General features: G+C 35.0%; 1 protein-coding gene across 1 annotated transcript; it reads right to left on the bottom strand.

The window, feature by feature from the left end:
* Positions 1-529: 529 nt before the first annotated feature.
* Positions 530-17,111, bottom strand: paqr3b (progestin and adipoQ receptor family member IIIb). The gene is made up of 7 exons (XM_056253378.1): positions 16,949-17,111; positions 16,278-16,476; positions 4,098-4,260; positions 3,612-3,767; positions 2,422-2,619; positions 1,504-1,594; positions 530-1,380 (listed from the first exon to the last, which is right to left on the bottom strand). Exons 2-7 carry the CDS (start codon positions 16,460-16,462, stop codon positions 1,250-1,252), a joined length of 924 nt encoding a protein of 307 aa, XP_056109353.1. The 5' UTR covers positions 16,463-16,476; positions 16,949-17,111; the 3' UTR covers positions 530-1,249.
* Between the last annotated feature and the right edge of the window lie 65 nt (positions 17,112-17,176).

The raw sequence follows: 17,176 nt of genomic DNA, 5'->3' as shown, positions 1-17,176 counted from the left end.
GGGATGCCACAAGGTCAACTTTCAACTTGCCCACACAATAACATTCATTGTTTTGAAGGATTAAAATATAATTTTATATTACGGGGCTGTTGAATGCTTGATTCTGGTTGACGAACGCTCTAAAGGTGTGCAATTATTTTCAGGGAAACGCACGGCTGAAGTAGTTCCAGTCAGGTCTTGACCACATTACAGTTCAATATCACTTCGCCAAATGATTTCAGTTATTTTAAACTAGTCCTTGCAGACTACAACAGCAAAATAATCAAAACCCGCAACGACACTGACCAAGCAAAACGCAGGCTGCAGCAGTTTTATCTTTCAGTTCAATAAATAAGGTAATGGAATAACTGTCAATTCAGGCAAAGCGACTATGGGTTTGTTAACTTTTCGCACGCCTACACAAAGGCGTCAAATTAAGGCAGCGTAGTCGTAGAAAACCCGCGCCTAATCAAATTAGTGGACCGGAAATAATTGCTGGCAGTAAACCTGGGAGGATTTACTTGTTTGTCAACTAAAAGACACGCAACAGGAACGAACAAGGCTTTTTATTCAGTTTCATCATTCAGGCAGTTTATATCATTTCCAAAAAAATAAAATATCAAATAAAGAAAATCAAACCACTAACAGAAAGTGTAAAACTGATGAGGAGAAACAGTCACACAAAAAGTTCTGTAGTGGCTGCCTCAATACATATTCATAATTAACTCAGTGCAAGTATTTTTTGACCCATTGTTTACATTAAGTACTGAAGATGCTTGCTTGGTCATTTAAATTCCCAGAGTCCAGTTATACAGTGCTGCTATACATGAACTCAGTGCGTTTAATACATTAAAACAACTCCCTTTACCAAACAAGTATTTAAAAAAAGTCACAAAATTACAGTAAACTAACTTCTAACATCAGTCACAAAACAGTGAGAGTTAAGGTCATTTAAATGATGGACATTCCAGAAAAGTGAGGCAAAGTATTAACAGTATGTAGTTTCACAACCCCCATGAATGATACCATGGGCAAAAGGCTCAATAGAAATCAAAATACATAAAGTAACAGACAAAGACAATGTATATCCAGCAGAGAATGTGTATGAAACATTTCTTCAGGCAGATAAACTCAACACGATATTGATTGCACGTAACCCTAAGGTACGTTGTTCAAAGGCAGATGAGAGGTAAAGTTTCATTGTTCGATTCTATTAGCACAACTTTAACTAATGCCAAAGAAAATGGCTCAGATGATTTCATAAGCATGTTTAACCACTGCTGCAGGGCTGATTGTGTCTGTAGTTCATGATGTAGACAGCGGTCTGGTGCCACCAGTAGAACATGACGACCACCAGCACGTGCCAGAGCTGGTGACTGGCACCAAGATAGTTCAGCTGGCCTGTAAGGACAGAGAACAAACAGCTGTGTAAGTATTTGCTCTATTTTCACTTTGTTTCTTGACTAATTTGGTTTGGTTAGATTTTTATAATTATTTACAGGAATTGAACAGAAAAAAAAGAACCTGGGAAGTATCGTTCTGGGATTTTACTGACGTAGAAAAGGAACGCTGAGGCAGCGATCACGTACATGATCATGACTCGAGGAAAAAACATCTGTAAAGAGAAGAAGTGCTTGTCAAGAATCAAGTCATGAACATTTATGTCGGTCATGAACATTTAAGTGAACTCTTTCCCCACCAGCGTTTTTTTTTTTGGGGATCATTTTCACAAAATGTTCATGGCCCCCAGAATATTTTGTTATTATGAATATCTTAACATACAATATATCAAAAGAAAGAACAGACCCTCTGCCTTTAAACAAAAAACCTGTTTTATTCTAGCTTCATGCATTATTATTATTATTTTTTTCAACACTTGAATATAGGCAAGTTTCATTAAAAAAAAAAAAAAAAAGCAACATTTTAAACAAAAAGCTGAGAAAAATCAAAATTTAGTCAAGACTAAATCCAGAACGGATTCAGAACGATGATCAAAACACAGATGGAGTAAATCGACTCCAACACCCCCAGAGCTTCACAGTCCTATAGCTCGTCCTGGGTCGACATATCATTTGTGGTGGTTGAGGAGAGATCCCCTGATATGATTGTAAAGCGGTGTACAGTAGTAGTAGACATGAAAGCGCTATATAAATGCCTCATTCATTATTATTTATTCAGTAACATTAGGCAGTTTTGATTTATATGCCGTTTAATGTTGGTGATCGCGTTAACACATGCATTTGATTACACATGATATCACTTGATTCTGCATCTTCTTCACCTGTGTTTTGATCAGGACATTCAGTGCTCTTTCAGAAGATGCGTAATAGCGCCCCCTATCGTATAACTGTAAATTCCTTCAATGGCGGGGAAAGAGTAAATTATAGAGCAATCTGTTTCCTCCTAATAGTGTCTCCAATAAATGACAAGAAAATATATCACCTTTACGATTTCAGAGTCAAATCCTCCGTTGATCCAGACCCAGTGGCAGGCTGGGATAATGCCGTATCCGGCCACGGAGCAGAACATGACCGAGCGCAGCTTCTTCCAGTGATGTGTGAGGTAGAGCGGATGAATCTGAGCCGCAAACACAGCCAGGATGAGAGCCAGCACCGTCAGCAGGTACACCTGCCTCCAAAACTGAAACAAACATCATCTGTTGTTATAACCGTAGTGGATATTAAAAAGTCGATCACTCCTGATTTGTACTTAAATGAATCAGATGACTATGGAGCCCCTAAAGGGACGTGGTGAAAAAAATGAGACTTGAGAAATGAGACCGCAAAGTTTCTTGGGGGAACGCAAAACATTTGCGAGAGAATGGAAAAGCAATGACATATAATTTAGGTGGCATTTACATGATAACTGTATTTGGGGGCCTGAAACCTTTTGAAAACGGGATTCGAAGTACAACATTTTTGAACACGATACTGTTATCGTCTCTGTAAACAACAAAAACGCGAATTTGTGAAAACTGTGATGTCATGCGTGTTCGTAGTGTTCCTTTACAAAGTGACATCGCCATCTACTGGCCTGGCATGAATAACAGCGTTTTTAGTTGTTTTCGCAGATCCATGAACTGGGTTGTTTTGACAACGTTGCCATCTGTACATGAAACTTTTCAAAAATACAAAGGAAAAACGTTTACGTTTTTAGTACATCGTCGTCGTGTAAACGACACGCTGTCGTGTACGCTTATTCCTCCCATCTTATATGTTTTTCATCACCATGTCCCTTTAAGCTCTACATAAACCTAGCTTTTAAAGCCATGTGCAAGTAACACGTGATTTCAAAGCATCAAAAAAAAGTTTGAATTCTTTAAGGTCTTTACTTAAAGTCAGCATGAAATGAAAATTCAAATCTATTTTCTGAATGCATGTTATAGATTTTTTAACAACTTGTCCGTGCATGTTGTTGCTACTTCCCTTTCATTGTGACTTTAAGTAATTATATAATATATATATAAAATGTAATATAAATAATAATAAATTAAAATAACTACATTTAATTTAATACATAAATAATGAAAGCAATAAAATATTTATAATAAAAAATAAAATCAAAGCTGGAAAAAAGAAACCATGCATCCTGGGACTTGAAGGCCACTCATTTAAAAAAAACATCTGTCATACACTGTTGCAGTAGAAGGCATAGAAGACTCCAGGCACATAACATCCCAAAATCCCCACGGATATTCCAGCGTAGTCCAGAGCAAGCCAGCGGCGACACGTCTTCTCCGAGCGATGACAACTGAACAAGTGGTAGCCCACAGAACACAGCATGCAAACCTAACCATAGAATAAAACCCATAAATCCACACTGAATCAACATGCACCAATGCTAAATTTCCTATTATAATCATTATATTCACAACTTGTAATAATTACTTCAATAAGCTCATTGTACATTTCTGAAATACATTATCAGATAAGAGATCACTCTAAATTGTCATATAGACACATGCATTGCTTTGCAAGGATGTGTATTGTGAAAAGCGCTATACCAATAAATGTGAATTGGACTGAATTGAATAAATAAAAAAAATGCTTATTTGTCCTTGTGCCTTCTAGTTAATTAAATATAAATTATAGTTACTATTTCCCCACATTTTCTGTTACCTGAAAACAAAATAGTCCTATTGAATAAATCACATAGTCCTCTCGTGACGCCCCCGCAGACGGCAGGACCGTGGCCATGTCATAAACCCCCAGCGAGAAGAACAGCAGGAACCCTAGCAGATGACTCCAGATGTTCACCGTCTCATTGGACAGAATGAATATACTGTGGGATACGAGACAAAAAAAAGAGTTCACAAGAGGCAACGAATAACTTAGGTAAAGTTGGTTTTATATTCGCACATTCGCGTTAAAGAACTTTTTCAATTAAATAGTCAATGAAGCAATTTTTTTTCAGATTCGAAGCAGCTACTTAATATTGACAACAAAGATTGTGAACTACAACATTTTCTACAATCTATCAAAATGGGTAAGTATATTTTTAATGCATACACACTTTGTTGAATATTCAATGTAGTGTGGTAACCAAGATAGGGACCGTCTAAAAAGTTTATATTGTTTTTCATCGTGTGCAAACAGACAACTACATTTTAGCCAATTACAGATGTACCAGCAAATATCTCTCACATTATATGTTCTAATGCAATAGAATGTCCTTATAATGATGGTGTTTAAAAAGGTGTTTAGGAAATAATAAAGAATGAACATGTAGGCAACATGAACTGTAATCTGGTAACAATCCAGACTGTAGAAAGTGGAAAATCATGTGTAATCTCCTGAACATAGTTAATCGCTTCATTTTACATCTGTTTATATTTATGTTTGTTTATTTATTTGAAATCAAAATGAACAAGAACAGTGTTGGTGTTGGTTTTAATTATGACATATGATTTATTTCAATAGGTTTTGAAAGGATGGGCCGACTGTTCCAAAGCAAGTTGGATGGTCTTGTCTGGACCCTACAGAACACACTACAGCCCACGTCTTGCTGTTTCATCCACCTCGGTTTTTCTGTTTTTAAGTGTAATAAAGACTTTACAGTGTAACAGTGTTCTCCAGGTGCTGAATAAAAAGAATGGCCTAACAGTATTTTATGTTTTCCTGTTGTATAGCATCTTCAATTAACATTAAACTCTCACAATAACACAATTTGTGTGCATTGATTGATGTTTACAGTCCTGCAGAAATATCACTGTCCATGGTACTGAATCCATCAGATTATTGACAAGTACCCAGAAAGCATGACAGCAAACATGATGTTTATTTTGGGGGTGAAGGGTGTGGATTTTGGAATAAACTGCTGCTTCAATGTATATGTAATGAGTGATTATAATCAAGGTTTTCTTTCTAAATATTACATGAGTGGAATGACTTATCTAGGCATGTGAGATTTTACTTAGTTATAGGCTAGAAGTTACCAGTATGATTACTGAAATGTTTGTTTCATGTATTTTCTAATGTCTGTATTTGATATCTGAAAGCAGTAACAGTGCTTGCTCATTTAGTGATTCTGTGATCTTTGTAACGGCCTACGAACTCCTGTGAGAGTCTTGAAGCTGACTTCTGCTGATGAAACTGAAAACTATCTTCAGTAAATCTTTTCTTTATTATAATTCTGACTCCTGCTCTTCATTTCTTCATATCTGGTTCTGGGTCTTTGACTGTGCGCCCCTAACAGGTGAACATTTAAAAAACTAGCAAAAGTCCTATGGGGTTCTTCAATGGCACACCTTCCATCAAAAAATATTACATTATCTAAATGTATTTATTACTGTAATGGCTGAAAACAGTAACTTCTTTACTTCATGGATGTATTTATAGAAGAATGATTTGCCTTAAAAGAACATTAAAACCATTAAACAAAGTACAGTTTTGAAAATATCTCCCTTACTGTACGTACAATTATCAAATGTGTATTAAAAAAATGACTGTATTTCCCCTAAAGTATTCTTTTCATGTTTCAAAGGCTGTAGTGCTTTCCTAGTGACCACACTGACTTACTACAGCTGAAATTTCCACAATAACTCCCATACTGTACGTACAATTATCAAATGTTTATTAAAAAAATGTCTGTAATTCCCCTGGCCTAAAGTATTCTTTTCGTGTTTCAAAGGGTGTAGTGCTTTCCTAGTGACCTGACTGACTTACAACAGGTCAAATTTTGACAATAACTCGCATACTGTACGTGCTATTGTCAAATATGTTTATGAAAAATTAACTGTATTTCCCCTAAAGTATTTTTTCCCGTTCCAAAGGCTGTAGTGCTTTCCTAGTGACCATGCTGACTTACTACAGGTGAAATTTTGACAATAACTGCTTTACTGTACGTACAATAAACTAATAAGTTCAAGAAAAAATTACTGTAATTCCCCTAAAGTATTTTTTCCCGTTTCAAGGGCTGTAGTCCTTTCCTAGTGACCACACTGACTTACTACAGGTGAAATTCTGACAATAACTCCCTTACTGTACGTACAATAAACTAAAATGTTTATGAAACAATTACTGTAATTCCCCTAAAGTATTTTTTCCCGTTTCAAGGGCTGTAGTGCTTTCCTACTGATCAGACTGACTTACTACAGGTGAAATTTTGACAATAGCTCCCTTACTGTACGTACAATAAACTAATAAGTTCAAGAAAAAATTACTGTAATTCCCCTAAAGTATTCTTTTCGTGTTTCAAAGGGTGTAGTGCTTTCCTAGTGACCTGACTGACTTAATACAGGTCAAATTTTGAAAATAACTCGCATACTGTACGTGCTATTGTCAAATATGTTTATGAAAAATTAACTGTATTTCCCCTAAAGTATTTTTTCCCGTTCCAAAGGCTGTAGTGCTTTCCTAGTGACCACACTGACTTACTACAGGTGAAATTTTGACAATAACTGCTTTACTGTACGTACAATAAACTAATAGGTTCAAGAAAAAATTACTGTAATTCCCCTAAAGTATTTTTTCCCGTTCCAAAGGCTGTAGTGCTTTCCTAGTGACCATGCTGACTTACTACAGGTGAAATTTTGACAATAACTGCTTTACTGTACGTACAATAAACTAATAAGTTCAAGAAAAAATTACTGTAATTCCCCTAAAGTATTTTTTCCCGTTTCAAGGGCTGTAGTCCTTTCCTAGTGACCACACTGACTTACTACAGGTGAAATTTTGACAATAACTCCCTTACTGTACGTACAATAAACTAAAATGTTTATGAAACAATTACTGTAATTCCCCTAAAGTATTTTTTCCCGTTTCAAGGGCTGTAGTGCTTTCCTACTGATCAGACTGACTTACTACAGGTGAAATTTTGACAATAGCTCCCTTACTGTACGTACAATAAACTAATAAGTTCAAGAAAAAATTACTGTAATTCCCCTAAAGTATTCTTTTCGTGTTTCAAAGGGTGTAGTGCTTTCCTAGTGACCTGACTGACTTAATACAGGTCAAATTTTGAAAATAACTCGCATACTGTACGTGCTATTGTCAAATATGTTTATGAAAAATTAACTGTATTTCCCCTAAAGTATTTTTTCCCGTTCCAAAGGCTGTAGTGCTTTCCTAGTGACCACACTGACTTACTACAGGTGAAATTTTGACAATAACTGCTTTACTGTACGTACAATAAACTAATAAGTTCAAGAAAAAATTACTGTAATTCCCCTAAAGTATTTTTTCCCGTTCCAAAGGCTGTAGTGCTTTCCTAGTGACCATGCTGACTTACTACAGGTGAAATTTTGACAATAACTGCTTTACTGTACGTACAATAAACTAATAAGTTCAAGAAAAAATTACTGTAATTCCCCTAAAGTATTTTTTCCCGTTTCAAGGGCTGTAGTCCTTTCCTAGTGACCACACTGACTTACTACAGGTGAAATTGACAATAACTCCCTTACTGTACGTACAATAAACTAAAATGTTTATGAAACAATTACTGTAATTCCCCTAAAGTATTTTTTCCCGTTTCAAGGGCTGTAGTGCTTTCCTACTGATCAGACTGACTTACTACAGGTGAAATTTTGACAATAGCTCCCTTACTGTACGTACAATAAACTAATAAGTTCAAGAAAAAATTACTGTAATTCCCCTAAAGTATTCTTTTCGTGTTTCAAAGGGTGTAGTGCTTTCCTAGTGACCTGACTGACTTAATACAGGTCAAATTTTGAAAATAACTCGCATACTGTACGTGCTATTGTCAAATATGTTTATGAAAAATTAACTGTATTTCCCCTAAAGTATTTTTTCCCGTTCCAAAGGCTGTAGTGCTTTCCTAGTGACCACACTGACTTACTACAGGTGAAATTTTGACAATAACTGCTTTACTGTACGTACAATAAACTAATAAGTTCAAGAAAAAATTACTGTAATTCCCCTAAAGTATTTTTTCCCGTTCCAAAGGCTGTAGTGCTTTCCTAGTGACCATGCTGACTTACTACAGGTGAAATTGACAATAACTGCTTTACTGTACGTACAATAAACTAATAAGTTCAAGAAAAAATTACTGTAATTCCCCTAAAGTATTTTTTCCCGTTTCAAGGGCTGTAGTCCTTTCCTAGTGACCACACTGACTTACTACAGGTGAAATTTTGACAATAACTCCCTTACTGTGCGTACAATAAACTAAAATGTTTATGAAACAATTACTGTAATTCCCCTAAAGTATTTTTTCCCGTTTCAAGGGCTGTAGTCCTTTCCCAGTGACCACACTGACTTACTACAGGTGAAATTTTGACAATAACTCCCTTACTGTACGTAAAATAAACTAAAATGTTTATGAAACAATTACTGTAATTCCCCTAAAGTATTTTTTCCCGTTTCAAGGGCTGTAGTCCTTTCCCAGTGACCACACTGACTTACTACAGGTGAAATTTTGACAATAACTCCCTTACTGTACGTACAATAAACTAAAATGTTTATGAAACAATTACTGTAATTCCCCTAAAGTATTTTTTCTTGTTTCAAAGGCTGTAGTGCTTTCCTACTGATCAGACTGACTTACTACAGGTGAAATTTTGACAATAACTCCCTTACTGTACGTACAATAAACTAATAAGTTCAAGAAAAAATTACTGTAATTCCCCTAAAGCATTATTTTCATGTTTCAAAGGTTGGAGAATGTTCCTAGTGATCCGACTAACTTACTAAAGGTTAAATATTGCCAATACCAGCCTTACTGTAAGTACAGTACATACATATTTTTTTATGAAAAAATTACTGTAATTCACCTTAAGTGTTTCTTCATGTTCCAAAGGTTTTAGTATGTTTCTACTCAATTAATTTTGATAAATGTATTAGGTAAAAGTAGGTATTAGAACTGCTGTTCCTGGTACAACACATTTCGTTCATTGATTAAAAACTGTAAAGATTTTAGCTTAATCATATTTTTAACGTTATAAATAAGCAACAATTAATTGTAATGATTCAAATCTGGAATCCATTGCTGCTTCAATGTATATCTAATGAGCTAATTTAATCAAGGTATTAATCAATATTTTCCTTCTAAATATCAAAGGAGTTGAATGACTTCTCTAGGCTTATGAGATTGTACTTTGTTTTAAAATGACCAGTGTGATTATCTAAAATGTTATTTCATGTATTCTCTGTATTGAAAATCTGAGAGGTGCACTGTAAAACCCAACACGTTATGCAAACTCATTTCAGTTGAGACCGATTACCTCAATTCAATTAAGTTTAAAAAACAATAGTTATGAGTACTCTGAACTTATTTTAACCAAATCCACTAAAACAAGGATATTTCTCAATACACAATTAAACTTCTGCATTCAAATATCTTGATATTTGATATTATATATTGAGTAAAAACAGTGAAATTACAAACTTTAAATGAACTTTTAAGTGCTTGTAGTTACTACTAGCTCACACTATCACACACAAAGTCAAATCCTTTAGGTTAAGCTAACTCATTACATTTGAGGACACCGATTACCTTAATTTAATTTTTATTTTAAGCAATTATTTAAGTGACTAATTGATTAATGATTGAGCATTAGTGATGAACACCTGCTGTTAACAGGCAAAATCACTGAAGGAAAGAAAAACTTGAAATGCAAATGAGCTGCTGCTCCCAGCACAGGGGGCGGAGCCTCAAGAGGTTCCGTCCTTTTACCTCAAACAAACATGCACTGAAAATGTCAAAAACATTTAGCCTTTTATTGTCAAACCAGAGTCAGACATAGATGGAGTGACACAAGAAGAAGTGACAGAGGTTTAGAAGGTGATGATTTATTGAGTTTCGTTCAAGGTCACCATATTGGAGATTAGCGGTTGTTTTAGTTGGACTCTTGACCCTTGCAAATTAGTTTGTCTTTGGCTGCTGTTACTCATGTGTATATAAAACACATTTGTTATGGCACAAAAGTCAAAAGAAAATATGATCAGTTGTCAATGGTTGTGCTTTGATGATGAAAATCATCATTAAATGACATGATGATTGAACTTTTACAGAGTCTAATCTCTGATTAAACAAGTGATGTATTATTAGGTTTGCCTATTTATTTAAATTCAGAATTGGATAAAAGAAAGGATTTTACGAACAATTTTCGCACAAAAAGCTTTCATCTATTGCATTATTAAGACTAACACAGACATCAATAATCAGCATATGAATCTCAACAATGGTGACCATTAAAAAGTGATTCATGCCGCAATGCATGCTGGGAGCCATGGATACATTTTGTATTATGCTAGTACCCAGCATGCATTGCAGCATGAATCGTTATTTAATGGTCACCATTGTTGAGATTAATATGCTGATTCTTGATGTCTATGTTAGTTTTAGTAAAGCCATAGATGAAAACTTTTTGTGAACACTGCTTGTAAAATCCTTAATTGTATCTGATGTCATAACACTGCTGGCCCTTTGCTGTAAAATCACAGTTTTGAATAAAACTATAATTTGTCATCCTTTTTAATCAGATATTAGACACTGAAAGAAATCATTGAATCAGGTCACTACATGATGACTGACATCAACACTTAACCATCAACATCTGATCACATTTTCTCTTGACTTTCGTGCCATAACAAATGTGCTTTATAATCACACAAGTTTCAGCAGACAGAGAAAATCTTGTCTTCAAAAGTCAAGGGTCAGGAACCCAACTAAAGCAAACGCTGATCTCCATCATGGTGACCTTAAACGAAACAATAAATCATCAAATTCTGAACCTCTGTTAATTCTCTTAAGAACTTCTGTAGACGTGCTAATAAGTGCTAATAAGAATAAGACTAGCCATTGCACACTGAGTCCGAAATTGTCGTATGTGTTTTTTCGGATTCGTAATTCGGTGGCTCTGAATTGTCAAAACACCATTCAAACTGCTTGCTAAAGATGCGAAAAACGCAGAAAATCAAACCCGATCCGATTTTTTTTATGACGGACGAAAGTTTCGGAGGCAGCGTACAAGCGTGATTGACATAACGTGAGGTCGTATTTATTTTTTAACGTGCGGAAATTTCAGATGTGAATTTCGGACTCAGTGTGCAATGGCCTTAAAGTGCTGTTTGATGAGTTGTTTAACGACGTGCTGAGATCTTGAGACTTCATATCTTGTCATATCAGTTGATTTAGCTTAGACCTTGGTGAAGGGTATAATTGCTGATCTTTGTAACTGTAACAGAGCGGCCTACGAACTCCTTGTGAGTCTTGAAGCTAACTTTTGCATGATGAAACTACAAACTATCTTCAGTAAATCTTTCATTAATTTATTATAATTCTGACTCTTGTCTTAAATTGACTGACTAACTCCCTGGTTTTAATTAATCGTATCTGGTCCTTGGGTCTTTAACTGTATACAGTGGTAATCTATATTGCAACAAGGTGAGCACAACCATTGGGCATCTTTCCAGGTAGCTTGTCTGGTGATAATCCAAGGCATGGTACCAATATTTTGCACTGTTGCTGAAAACTGTGCTGAAAACAATATTTTCCTTCAAACACACACATTTATTTCACTTCACTAAAATAAAATATAGTAAAGTAAAAATGACGTGACAAAACAATCAGTTAAAGGGTTTATGATAATATAAGAACAACTTAAACCAAGAGAGTATCAACAACAGCAGAATTATGAAGAGGTGATATTGAAATATTACTCTAACCATGAGGAATTAATTACAACTTTTATGTATAATCACAGTTGTATTCCATGGACAATTAGAAAGATAATACAAATAAAACAGTGTTTACATCAACAGTGACTTTCTACGTTACTTTGGTTGAATTTGAAGTTGAATTTGGAGGGGGGAGAAAGATCATAAAAGTAAATGTCATGTAAGGACAAAGTTTGTTGGCTGGTGGCTATATCAGCACATGTGACTTAATATGTGAAAATATTGACCATGAAGGACAACTACACTACATACAGATTGACAGGAGAGTCAGTGTCAGAAAACAACCTCTGAACAAACCATTATTTTGGATAACCTTGCATACAAAAAATTTACCGGACTCGGACTTGTGCAATCAGACCCTTTTATTCCTGCTGTACAAGAAGCAAAAATTACATGTTGGTCATAAAATTCTGCACTGTACAGTATCTTTAATGCCTTCTTGATCTTGCTGTACATTATCTGTCAGATTTGCTGCAACAACGTGAACAGGTTCATTCACTACAACCTTAAACAAACAAAACCCCGTTTAGTGAATTACAGTATTGTATTAATATGTAATACAGTATTATTAAGTATTGTCAAAATTTCACGTGTATTAAGTCAGTCTGGTCACTAGGAAAGCACTACACCCTTTGAAACATGAAAATAATGATTTAGGGAAATTAGAGTATTTTTTTAAATAAACATGTGATAATTGTATGTACAGTATTGTAGGTATTGTCAAAATTTCACCTGTAGTAAGTCAGTCAGGTCACTAGGAAAGCACTACACCCTTTGGAACACTAAAAAATACTTAGTCAATTACAGTAATTTTTCATAAACCTATTTGATAATAGTATATACAGTAAGGGAGTTATTGTCAAAATTTCACCTGAACTAAGTCAGTCTGGTCACTAGGAGAGTACTACACCTTTTGAAACACCGAAAAATACTTACGGTGATTTACAGTAATTTTTTTCATAAACATAATTGACAATAGTACACATACAGTAAGGGAGATATTGTCAAAATGTCACCTGTAGTAAGTCACACTGGTCATTAGGAAAGTACTACAACATTTGGAACGTGGAAAAATAGTTACAGTCATTTACAGTTAATTTTTCATAAACATATTTGACAATAGCACGTACAGTATGGGAGTTATTGTCAAAATTTCACCTGTAGTAAGTCAGTCAGGTCACTATAAAGCACTACAGCCTTTGAAACACGAAAATAATACTTTAGGGGAATTACAGTAATTTTTTCTTGAACTTATTAGTTTATTGTACGTACAGTAAGGGAGTTATTGTCAAAATGTCACCTGTAGTAAGTCAGTCTGATCACTAGGAAAGCACTACAGCCTTTGGAATATAAATATAAATATTAAAAAACACTATAGGTGAATTAAAGTTTATTACATAAACATATGTAATAAACACACGTAATAATGTTTATTACATAAATATATTTGATAATTGTACAGTAAGGGAGTTATTGTCAAAATTTCACCTGTAGTAAGTCAGTCTGATCACTAGGAAAGCACTACAGCCTTTGGAACAGGAAAAAATACTTTAGGGGTATTACTGTAATTTTTCTTGAACTTATTAGTTTATTGTACGTACAGTAAGGGAGTTGTCGTCAAAATTTCACCTGTAGTAAGTCAGTCTGATCACTAGGAAAGGACTACAGCCTTTGAAACAGGAAAAAATGCTTTAGGGGAATTACAGTAATTTTTTCTTCAACTTATTAGTTTATTGTACGTACAGTAAGGGAGTTATTGTCAAAATTTCACCTGTAGTAAGTCAGTCTGATCACTAGGAAAGGACTACAGCATTTGAAACAGGAAAAAATACTTTAGGGGAATTACAGTAATTTTTTCTTCAACTTATTAGTTTATTGTACGTACAGTAAGGGAGTTATTGTCAAAATTTCACCTGTAGTAAGTCAATCTGATAACTAGGAAAGCACTACAGCCTTTGAAACAAAAAAAATACTTTAGGGGAATTACAGTAATTTTTTCTTCAACTTATTAGTTTATTGTACGTACAGTAAGGGAGTTATTGTCAAAATTTCACCTGTAATAAGTCAGTCTGATAACTAGGAAAGCACTACAGCCTTTGAAACAAGAAAAAATACTTTAGGAGAATTACAGTAATTTTTTCTTCAACTTATTAGTTTATTGTACGTACAGGGAGTTATTGTCAAAATTTCACCTGTAGTAAGTCAGTCTGATCACTAGGAAAGGACTACAGCATTTGAAACAGGAAAAAATACTTTAGGGGAATTACAGTAATTTTTTCTTCAACTTATTAGTTTATTGTACGTACAGTAAGGGAGTTATTGTCAATTTCACCTGTAGTAAGTCAGTCTGATCACTAGGAAAGGACTACAGCATTTGAAACAGGAAAAAATACTTTAGGGGAATTACAGTAATTTTTTCTTCAACTTATTAGTTTATTGTACGTACAGTAAGGGAGTTATTGTCAAAATTTCACCTGTAGTAAGTCAGTCTGATCACTAGGAAAGCACTACAGCCTTTGAAACAAGAAAAAATACTTTAGGAGAATTACAGTCATTTTTTCTTCAACTTATTAGTTTATTGTACGTACAGTAAGGGAGTTATTGTCAAAATTTCACCTGTAGTAAGTCAGTCTGATCACTAGGAAAGGACTACAGCATTTGAAACAGGAAAAAATACTTTAGGGGAATTACAGTAATTTTTTCTTCAACTTATTAGTTTATTGTACGTACAGTAAGGGAGTTATTGTCAAAATTTCACCTGTAGTAAGTCAGTCTGATCACTAGGAAAGGACTACAGCATTTGAAACAGGAAAAAATACTTTAGGGGAATTACAGTAATTTTTTCTTCAACTTATTAGTTTATTGTACGTACAGTAAGGAAGTTATTGTCAAAATTTCACCTGTAGTAAGTCAGTCTGATCAGTAGGAAAGGACTACAGCATTTGAAACAGGAAAAAAATACTTAAGGGGAATTACAGTAATTTTTTCTTCAACTTATTAGTTTATTGTACGTACAGTAAGGGAGTTATTGTCAAAATTTCACCTGTAGTAAGTCAGTCTGATCAGTAGGAAAGGACTACAGCATTTGAAACAGGAAAAAATACTTTAGGGGAATTACAGTAATTTTTTCTTCAACTTATTAGTTTATTGTACGTACAGTAAGGGAGTTATTGTCAAAATTTCACCTGTAGTAAGTCAGTCTGATAACTAGGAAAGCACTACAGCCTTTGAAACAAGAAAAAATACTTTAGGAGAATTACAGTATTTTTTTCTTCAACTAATTAGTTTATTGTACGTACAGTAAGGGAGTTATTGTCAAAATTTCACCTGTAGTAAGTCAGTCTGATCACTAGGAAAGGACTACAGCCTTTGAAACAGGAAAAAATGCTTTAGGGGAATTACAGTAATTTTTTCTGGAACTTATTAGTTTATTGTACGTACAGTAAGGGAGTTATTGTCAAAATTTCACCTGAAGTAAGTCAGTCTGATCACTAGGAAAGCACTACAGCCTTTGGAATATAAATATAAAAAAACACTATAGGTGAATTAAAGTTTATTACATAAACATATGTAATAAACACATGTAATAATGTTTATTACATAAATATATTTGATAATTGTACAGTAAGGGAGTTATTGTCAAAATTTCACCTCTAGTAAGTCAGTCTGATCACTAGGAAAGCACTACAGCCTTTGGAACAGGAAAAAATACTTTAGGGGAATTACTGTATTTTTTTTTATTAATATTTGTATACTGAACGGGAGGTACTGTCAAAATTCCACCTGTAGTAAGTCAGTCTGGTCAGTAGGAACATACTACAGCCTTTGGAACATGACAAATAACATTGTTTTAATATTTTAATCTCCTCAAAACGAGCTTTCCTTCGGGTTTGCACTTTGCAGATGGTCCCTTCTTAGCAGCCTGCGCATAGAGATCAATGTATTTTGTCCAGTGCGAAGGAAAGATCGTTTTGAGGAAATTTATGTTGTAGCTTCTGGTGTTTTATCTGTAGTTATATGTGATAGGTGTTGTGTGTAGCAACAACGTTTAGTTCACGAGTTATTGAACGCGGAAGTCCGCGAATGTGTGAATATGCGAATATAAAACCAACTTTACCTAAGTCAACACATCCACAGTTTCAAAAAGGGAAAGAAACACACCTTTTGAGGCAGAGTTTTGATGGCAGGTGTGCTCTGTATCCGTCTGTGATGTACGGGTTCTCCTTCAGAAACACTGGGATCTGCTCATAGGTGTACAAGCGGATCCCTCTGGGCACGAGCACAGGCCAGTACTGGTAGCTGCCCAGCTCGATGTAATGGGTGCTCTTGAGTGGGTTCTGAGGCATCTTGGCTCAAGTGGCTTGAGGAACAAGGCAGGTCAGTTACAGAAAGAAAAGACACTACTTGCAACTTGGGAGAGTTAATACAGCTGTACAAGTCTCATTTGTGTCAATAACACACAAACACAGACTGAAAAAGCGGCAGCATCTTTGAAGCCCCAAAATCAGCTCAAACAAAAACACATAAAGCAGCTCAGCTAGACAACGGTTTAGCATTTAAACCGAGACAAATTATGCTACTATTGGAGTTTAAATAACTTTGTCTTTTTCTACTAAAATAGCATTCAAATGTAAAAGTCTTAGTTTTTTTCCTGAAAGCTAATATGACATAAACACAACCTAACAAGCAATACATTAATGTAGCACATGCATAAATGTTTTGTTTGTGGCGCTGATATGAAGCTGCTGCAGGCTAACAACTGCGCTTCAAAGAGGATTAGATTAGGCTTTTAACGCCATTAGATCTCAGTGTAATTACAGCAAACCTCTCACCTCCACGTAAAGACCTGCCGTCTATCCCATTCAGCCCTATATATTCCTTAATTTCTGTTTAATAACAGAATATGTGCGTCATGTTGATCACCGGCAGGCAGCTAGCCGTCCAGCTAAAGGCTAAAGAAGAAACGAGTGTGAGTGTGACATTAAAATCCTGCGACAGACTGACACACAATGCGACAGCAAGTCAGAGCATATGCAAAGAAATGAAACAATTAAAAAAGC

The sequence above is a fragment of the Rhinichthys klamathensis genome, unplaced genomic scaffold (assembly GCF_029890125.1).
Source record: "Rhinichthys klamathensis goyatoka isolate OS25496 unplaced genomic scaffold, OSU_Roscu_1.1 h1tg000104l_1, whole genome shotgun sequence".
Lineage (NCBI taxonomy): Eukaryota > Metazoa > Chordata > Actinopteri > Cypriniformes > Leuciscidae > Rhinichthys > Rhinichthys klamathensis.
This window is presented reverse-complemented; position numbering and strand designations above follow the sequence as displayed.